The sequence below is a fragment of the Rhinopithecus bieti genome, unplaced genomic scaffold, assembly GCF_001698545.2.
Source record: "Rhinopithecus bieti isolate Rb0 unplaced genomic scaffold, ASM169854v2 scaffold_4781, whole genome shotgun sequence".
Classification (NCBI taxonomy): Eukaryota; Metazoa; Chordata; class Mammalia; order Primates; family Cercopithecidae; genus Rhinopithecus; species Rhinopithecus bieti.
The window spans coordinates 3,452,652-3,461,848 of record NW_016805181.1 but is presented as its reverse complement, the minus strand read 5'-3'; the positions used below and the strand labels follow the sequence as shown (position 1 = coordinate 3,461,848).

The 9,197-nt window shown below is 38.3% G+C and overlaps 1 protein-coding gene across 1 annotated transcript in view; it reads left to right on the top strand.

Moving 5' to 3' along the window:
• The window catches only part of SMC6 (structural maintenance of chromosomes 6), an 87,696-nt gene extending 79,194 nt beyond the window's left edge, over nucleotides 1–8,502 (top strand). Inside the window, 3 exon segments of the mRNA XM_017871423.1 lie at nucleotides 1,361–1,513; nucleotides 5,812–5,909; nucleotides 6,711–8,502. Coding sequence (XP_017726912.1) covers nucleotides 1,361–1,513; nucleotides 5,812–5,909; nucleotides 6,711–6,825 — 366 coding nt within the window. The 3' untranslated portion in view covers nucleotides 6,826–8,502.
• Nucleotides 8,503–9,197: the final 695 nt, after the last annotated feature.

Genomic DNA, 9,197 nt, shown 5'->3' with positions numbered 1-9,197 from the left:
AAAAGATTTTATTTAGATTTTTAAAAAATTTAAAATTATTTAAATTTTAAAAGATTTTATTTAGAATTTATAAGAAATACAATACAAAATAAATACATTTTATTTTTTTTGAGACAGGGTCTTGCTCTGTCGACCAGGCTGGAGTGCAATGGCGTGATCTTGGCTCACTGCAACCTCTGCCTCCCAGGCTCAAGCGATCCTCCCACCTCAGCCTCCCAAGTAGTTGGGACCAGAGGACTATGCCACCACAGCCAGCTAATTTTTGTACTTTTTTTTTTGGTGGAGATGAGGTTTCCCCATGTTTCCCAGGCTGGTCTTGAACTCCTAGGTTCAAGCAATCCTTTAAATGTTTTTTTTTTGTTTTTTTTTTTTTGAGACTTAGCTCTGTCCCCAGACTGGAGTGCAGTGGCACGATCTCGGCTCACTGCAAGCTCCATCTCCCGGGTTCACGCCATTCTCCTGGCTCAGCCTCCAGAGTAGCTGGGACCACACGCGCCCGCCACCACGCCCAGCTAATTTTTTGTATTTTCAGTAGAAACGAAGTTCCGCCGTGTTAGCCAGGATGGTCTCGATCTCCTGACCTCGTGATTCACCCGCCTCAGCCTCCCAAAGTGCTGGGATTACAGGCGTGAGCGCTTGGCCCTTTAAATCTTTTAAAAGGTGTATTTCAATGCATTTCTTCGGCCAGTGTAAGCTTTTTAAAGTTGGTTCTGTCCTTTTGACATTCAGTAATTACTTTTAATGCAGCTTAACCACTAGGTGTCACTATAATTCAAGTAACAAAAAATCTCAGCACTTTTAAATGTTTGAAGCTTAAATTTCAGGGCCGGGTGTGGTGGCTTAAACCTGTAATCCCAGCACTTTGGGAGGCTGAGACGGGAGGACTGCTTGAACCTAGGAGTTTGAGACCAGCCTGGGAAACAGGGGGAAACCTCATCTCCACCCAAAAAAAAAATACAAACAGTAGCTGGCCATGGTGGCATACTCCTGTGGTCCCAACTTCTTGGGAGCCTGAGGTGAGAGGATCGCTTGAGCCTGGGAGACAGAGGTTGCAGTGAGCCACGATCACACCATTTATTAACATTTTTAAAATTATTAAACCTTTGGAATTTTGGTATGTTAGATTCAGTTATGGTGAAAAAAGTTTTCAGTTTTATTCTCTTGCAGTAGAGCAAGAAATACCGTTATGTGTAACTGTTTTACTGTAAAATATTTTGAATGGAATGGATATTTTCAAATCACTAAGTCATTTTATTCTCATCTCCTTTTTACTGTATATCTATTATTTGTATTGTAAAAAATTTAATCTGGCTTTTCATTTACTTAGTTTTTTGTTCCTTGTCAACTCATTCTCTTCAAGGTTCAGCCTGGAGAAGGAAATAAAGCTGCCTTCAATGACATGAGAGCCTTGTCTGGAGGCGAACGTTCTTTCTCCACGGTGTGTTTTATTCTTTCCCTATGGTCCATCGCGGAATCTCCTTTCAGATGCCTGGATGAGTTTGATGTCTACATGGTATTGTTCAATTTTAAATTCTTTTTCATTTTTTTGTTTGTTTGAAACATGTATTTCTAAAGGAAGGAAATCTTTCTTTAGTTTTACCCCTAACAGGAAAGATCCTGCCCTGACTGTTTAGTCTGTGACCAGTAGTGGGGAAGAACTAAAGAACTGGAGTTCTCTCCCTTGCTTCCAGGCACACAGTACCCCTAGAGACCCGGGAGGGGTCCTCCTCGCCCGGCATGGATATCCGTGCCCTCCATCATATCGGCGTTTTCTCCCTCACCCTCTCTCCCAGCTTATTTTCATCAACCCATAAATATGTTCAGGCTTTTTGTTTTAATACAAAATTCTGACCAGTTCACCACCCTGGCTTTGACTCACCCTAGCCACTGTTTACTGTTCCATCGTACCCACACATTTCAGAACAGTGTATAGAACATAAGGGAGCAAGAACTTTTGAATTTCCGGTTAAAAAGCGTAGGATTTGAGACCTACCTCTGACAGGCAAAATATCTCTACTTATTGGGTCTCAGTTTCTTCATCTACAAAACAATATTATTACTAATTCCTACCTCTCAGGATTAGACTGAGGCTCAAATGGTATCTTTCATACATTATACTTACTGTGGTTCAGGCATATAGTAAGTTCTCATAAATTAGTAATTATTTTCTTCTTCATATCTCATTGTTTCCTAAATCTACTGTAATCTGGATGTAGATGACACTACTCTATCAAAACTTGTTTAGCAAAGGTTATAAATGAGCTTTAATCTTACCTTATTTTTTGAAGTATTTGACACCACAGACCTATCCTCCATACCTTAAAATGTGTCTTCTTACCAGCTGCCACCCTCTGTTTCCTGGTTTTCCTGTTTTTCTATTCTTTGTTCTTAATCTGCCACGCTGCCTCCCCTAATTCTGGTGCCCTTAAATGTTTGACGTCTTTGTTTGCTTGTTATAGTGTTATTGATTTTCCTGAATTCCATATCCTACTTCCCCCTACACATATACACATATCACAGTCCCCAAAACTACTACCTGCGTATGGACAGATACCTCCCAACTCATGGCACCACATCCTGTACCCTCCTGTACTCTAGACCCGGATGCCCTACTACCTGTTAGACATCACCTGGTAAACAACCAGTATCTGAAATTCAGCAGGCCTGAGGTTGAATGTGCCTTCATCTCAAAGCCTCCTCTTTCTTTGCCTGAATTCCCTACCTTGATTAATGCAAACTATCATTTCCAACGCAGTCACCTACCTTTGACACCTGTGATTTATCTTCGATTCTTCCTTGTCCAAGTCTGACTTCTGTCTGCTTCTCCTTTAAAAACGCTCTTTGGTCTCTGCCCTCTTCTCCTTTCTCACTGACATTCTTCCTCTCATCCCCCTCTCTTCGCCTCGTGCCTGTGGTGATAGCCTCTTCTCCGGACTCCCAGGCTTTCATGTGGCTCCTTCTTCGGTCCATCCTCCACCATTTTGGCAGGTTTACATTTCTACAGTTGATCTGATTGTGGTCATTCATCTGTGTAAAACCCTTTGGTGGTTATTATATATGGAATAAATGTTTAATTCTGTCGGGTAGCTTTCAGACCCTTCATGATACCGTATTTGCCTACTTTTTTCAGCTGTTCTAAGCTGTTTATAACTCTCCAAATATGGTGCCTCTGCCTAGTACACCCTTCTTAATCACATGTCACTCTGCCGTATTTGCCTGCTTTTTTCGGTTGTTCTAAGCTGTTTGTAACTCTCCAAATATGGTGCCTCTACCTAGTACGCCCTCCTTAATCACATGTCACTGTACTCATCTTTCAGGACATTGTTCAAATGCCACTTTTATGAGACTTCTGTGACCGCCATACCCTATCAGGCAGGATGAAGAACTTCTCAGAGCTTCCTTTGCACCACCTTACATCAACTCATAATATATATTACTTTTATATTTTTATTTAAGATAAAAATATAACAATGCTTTATATTATATAGTATTTTATACTATTTTTTATTCTGTTGTAGTTGTCTATTTTTATATCTGAATCCCCCACCAGATTGTAACCAGTTTGAGGTTGTCAGCTATGTCTTAGATATTTATGTCTCCTAATGCCTAGTCTATAATAAACACTTAGTAAGTGTGTATTCGTGAATCAGAATTTATACCTGTGAGTGCTGTATAATCCCCTCAGTGTCAATTTTTTCCTATGATACTATTGCTGAAAATGGGTTAGATATTCCTCCAAGAATTGTCTTCACAGCTTATCACGAGTCATAGAAGATGATTATTCTTTCTACGCAGTGTTTTTGTCCAGAATGGTGCTGTGCAGTCCTATCACCCATCTTGTATGTCAGATTTAATTCTAAGCCGCGCCTTTCTCTTTCAGAAACTTAGAGCTTCTTAATCAGAATGGCACTTGGCCCCAATGAAATTATTCAGAAGAACGTACCCAAGTTCTATGAGCTAATCCAAGGAAAACAATTTTTTTTTTTGGTACTTTAGCAGTTTTGTTATAAAATAATAGGCCTTCACAGCATATACGCCTGATGGAATTTTTATAATCAGAGCCATTGAGCAATATAGCCAGGATCTGTATCCCCTTTTGACTCCACAGCCCTTGTTCTAAATCACCGTGCTGTATTGCCACATAGTTTTATTTTTTATTTATTTACTTATTTTTTTCAGAACATAGTCTCGTTCCGTCACCCAGGCTGGAGTGCAGTGGCGTGATCTCAGCTCATTGCGACCTCCACCTCCTGGGTTCAAGTGATCCTTGTGACTCAGCCAACTGAGTAGCTGGGATTACAGGTGCTCACCATCATGCCTGGCTAATTTTTGTATTTTTTGTAGAGACTGGGTTTTGCCATATTGGCCAGGCTGATCTCGAACTCCTGGCCTCAAGTGATCCACCCGCCTCAATCTCCCAAAGTGCTGGGATTACAAGCATGAGCTGCTGTGCCCGGCACCACATATAGTTTTTTGTTTTTTTTTGAGACGGAGTCTCGCTCTGTCGCCCAGGCTGGAGTGCAGTGGCCGGATCTCAGCTCACTGCAAGCTGCGCCTCCCGGGTTCACGCCATTCTCCTGCCTCAGCCTCCCGAGTAGCTGGGACTACAGGCGCCCGCCATCTCGCCCGGCTAGTTTTTTGTATTTTTTAGTAGAGACGGGGTTTCGCCGTGTTAGCCAGGATGGTCTCGATCTCCTGACCTCGTGATCCGCCCGTCTGGGCCTCCCGAAGTGCTGGGATTACAGGCGTGAGCCACCGCGCCCGGCCTACCACATATAGTTTTAAATTAAGACCTTTAAAATATACGTGTTCATGTGTCAATGATTTCAACTTTTAGGAATTTTCAAGGTGGTTGAGGAACATTTTGATTTTCTTTTACTGTTATTTAACTCAGAAAATGTAGCCACAGGTCTAGATCATTTAATCCCAAAACCTATTATAACTAAGCATTATTCTTTTTCTCTACCCTGATGTGCTATTTAACTTATTTAAAGATACAATCAAGAAATTGGTCTGTAAGTTCAAATTGGTTTACATTGTACAAATGGTAGAGGCAATGGGGAGAGGCAGACTTTTTAACCTTTATCATTGAGGGAAAATTTGAGAGACTTAATGAATTTGACTAGCCACTTTTGTTACCATTACCCTGAGTCAATTAGATTTATGTACAAATTAGATTTATTCTTGAACATTTATTTGTGTCAGGAGAATATTTTCTGATTGTTTCAATTGCTGCACGTATTTGAGGGAGGGGGGCCATGCATACAAATATTTTGACTATAGAAATTACCTGAAAGACATATTTATTCAGTTATTGTCCCCTAAGAGTTTCTCTTTTTTCCCTTAGAGATGGGGTTTCACTCTGTCATTCAGGCTAGAGTGCAATGGTGTGATCATAGCTTACTATACCCTCGAGTTCCTGGGCTCAAGTGATCCTCCTGCCTCAGCCTCCCAAGTAGCTAGGATGACAGACATGCACCACCATGCCCAACTTTTTTTTTTTTTGGGTAGGAGACAGGGTCTCACTATGTTTGCCTAGGCTGGTCTCGAACTCCTGACCTCGATTGATCCTCTCGCCTCTACCTCTCAAAGCATTGGGAGTACAAGCATGAGCCACTGCAGCCAGCCAATTTTCTCCTAATGGTTTCTGGTATTTCTTTTCCAGTATAACAGATTTATTGGACATCATAGATAATGTAATGACTGATCCCTGGATGAAAATCCAGGAGCTTGTATCAGCCCACAGAATGCTGCTTTTACAGAAATATGACTTACACAGTAGCAATCCTAACTTTTGCCTTTGTTTTTCAGGATATGGTTAATAGGAGAATTGCCATGGACTTGATACTGAAGATGGCAGATTCCCAGCGTTTTAGACAGTTTATCTTACTTACACCTCAAAGCATGAGGTGACTTTTTAAAACTTTCTAGATACATATCAAGTATACAAAAGGGGGAAAGAAATCTTTTACAATTTTAATTTTAAAATACAAATACATACAAGACCAATGAAAATAAAAATTAACTCCCCTACTAGTTCGGGAAATTTGGAATGTTTTGCTCTTTTCGAGATATTTAAATTTTACTTGTATTGCTTCCCTTTCATAACTGAAGCAAATTGTTATTATTCTGAGTCTGCTTCTTTGTAGTTATCATGACAAACTAAAGTAATATAATTTTAGTAATTCTGTTTGGACTAAAATGATTTATGATTTCCCTAATCTTGCCTCTTTTCTCTTAGTGACTTACAGATGTCAATCTTTCTAAACAAAGAGTTCTACTCTGCTGTCAGTCAGTATTTATTGGGTGCCTACAATGTGTCAGACACTATGTCACTTAGAGTTGATACTCTGTCTCTAAAGTGGCCATGTGATTATATGGGGATCTAAATTTGTGGTTGGGAATGTTCAGGTAACTCCTTCCTTGCTGGACAACAACAGAAATTTAAAATAGTTGATATATAAATTTCTTTCATTTTCTTTTCTTCCAAACTGAAAATCCATGGAATCTAGCAGGAAGTTAATTTTTAAAATTGAAAACAAATTATTTCCTTATTGCAAATGATGTTTCTCCTAGAACTCTAGATATTAGACATATCCCAGATAATAGCAAAATATTTAGGTTTATATTTTCATGAGGTAATATTAGAATTTTTTTTAATTGGTAAAAGGTTTCTTGGAAATTTGAATAATTGATTTTGCTTCTTCCAGTTCACTTCCATCAAGTAAACTGATAAGAATTCTCCGAATGTCTGATCCTGAAAGAGGACAAACTACATTGCCTTTCAGACCTGTGACTCAAGAAGAGGAAGATGACCAAAGCTGATTTGTAATGTAACATGCCTTGTCCTGATGTTGAAGGATTTGTGAAGGGAAAAAAATTCTGGACTCTTTGATGTAATAAAATGAGACTGGAGACATTCTGAAATGAAAGAAACTCCTTTATATATCCAACCACAATCAAATGTATAAATAAGCCTAGAAAACCAACTACAACCAGCAATTTAAGATTACTATTACTTTAAGAAAATCAATTTCATAGTATTGGTTTTAAATCTTTTAATTTTTTTTATACCATCTATTTTATAGATTCTTTTCAGAAATAAAATTTTGTACATATATACATGTACATATCTGTTTAGTTTGGATTCATTTCTATAGCATTTTGTAAGAAAATAAAAGTTTGAGCCCCTGATTATATTTAGTTTTGCTTTTCCAGATATTACATTCTATAGTTACCAAAAATGGATGAAGGGAGGGATTTCTCATTGCAGAGGGTGGGGTGCAAGGGCAGTAAGACACTTGTACGGAGCACTGAAACTTGGCCAACTTCTACACATGCCTTTTTCTCAGTCCTTTGTCCACCCTACCAAGAACTTGTAACCAGTATAAGAACTGGATAACAGTTTTTCACTCTGACCTCCAGCATGCTTGCCTGGTTTAAAAGCCCTCAGTTTGCGGTCCAGGGACTCTTCAGGCTTGTCCTTAGCTGAGAGGACACAGGCTAGAGGGACTGTGCAGACCAGGCTGGGAGAAGGGCTGGAAAAACTGGGAGTGGAGGGTGGATCCTCATGGAGCAGGAGAGTAGCTGGTGGCTCCAGGGGCCTGAGGCCATGCAGTTGATGGTGAGCTGACATCAATTCTAAGACTCATCCTAATTTAGGGGTGTTAAAAAGTGTGCTGCTTAGAATGATCAAATATAGTTATTGTAAAAAATTATATTTATGAACTTTTTATTTTAGAAAACACGAATTTTATTGCTCCCCGTATTCTTTGTTTGATACTAGGATTTATGCTAAACTTTTTAAGAACATATTGGATATCAAGAAGCATTCCTTACATTAGTAGCAATAAATATTAGAATAAATGTTTATGAAATTGAACTATTTTCAGAAAAAGGGCAGTATATTAAGAGCAGGGATTGTTCTCTAGTTATTGAGGAAAATTAGATTTCATTTGTGTTTTTGGTGGAAGAAGAAGTTTAAGACACTTTAGTTCTTAAATTGAGGTTTGTTGCCAAATGAGAAGTTCACAAACTTGGGCTTTCTAATCTGAGAATTTCCAGGAAGAGGAAAGTGTGTGCTGAATATTTTAAACATTTCTCACTGATCATACAAAGTCTGGTTTTTAAATTTACATTTATAATGCCTTTGTATTAAAACTATTTTTAACATGTGCTTTTCCAAATTAAAAATGAAGTAGAGTATACCAAATGCATAAACTTCCATTAGCTAAGGAACTAATGTCTGAATTTTGTTATAGTTTTGAATGTTGTGCTCTTTAATACAGAACGGGAAACATAATCCTCAGGTATCCCAGCATCTCTTGTTGAATTGAAGATTATTCATTGCTTTGGCCTCACAAAGTTTTGGTTTCAACTATCATAAGTGAAAATATCTTCCTTTAATGTTCTAAGTAGTGATAATATTATTAGAATGAAAGAATAAAAAGAAATTGTTCTTTTAAAACGTGTAACTTCTAAAAATAAAACAATTTATATGTATTAAGGTCATGCTTTTGTGAATTGAGGAAAGTAATTGACTAAATTGATCCTCCATGAATCGTGACCTAAATACATCATCCAGGTGACTCTTCAACCCCTAGTTTGTCATCAGTGCAGCTATCACTGAAGGAAGTTCCAGAAAATAAGAAAGGCTTGCTTGGATCTTAAATCTTACCTTCTCAAATCTTTGGGAGTAGAAATGATTAAAATCATTCTTAAAGTGACAAATGTGATGAGTTTTCATAAACCAAAGTGTAAATAATACAGTTACTCAAATTAGTAATCAACACTAAAGATTCAGTAATTGCCTTCTTAGATATTTTCCAAGTTTTCATGTCTCATTTCTTCCATTTCCTAGTGCTTTTTTTTTTTTTGCAGGAGCTGGGGGGCATGTCTTCCTCATGTCTGGGCTGTTTATGAGACCAAAATGATTAAATTCTGTGTAGAAAGCTGTTGGCTGGTAGTCATGAATTGGATTAGAAATGTTGGCGACTGATGAAAACCAAGTGATCTAGAATATCTGATTAAAAGTTCTCCTGAGTACAAACTAGATGCGGGGCATAGGGGAGAAAATGTTTATAAACTTTGTCCTGGGGCAATACTTTTTTGGTTACATTTATGACTTAGCTATCTACTTTAAACAATTCGGATTTTCAGGAGAACTTGGTTTGAAATTTGCAGTCCTAAAAGTGTAG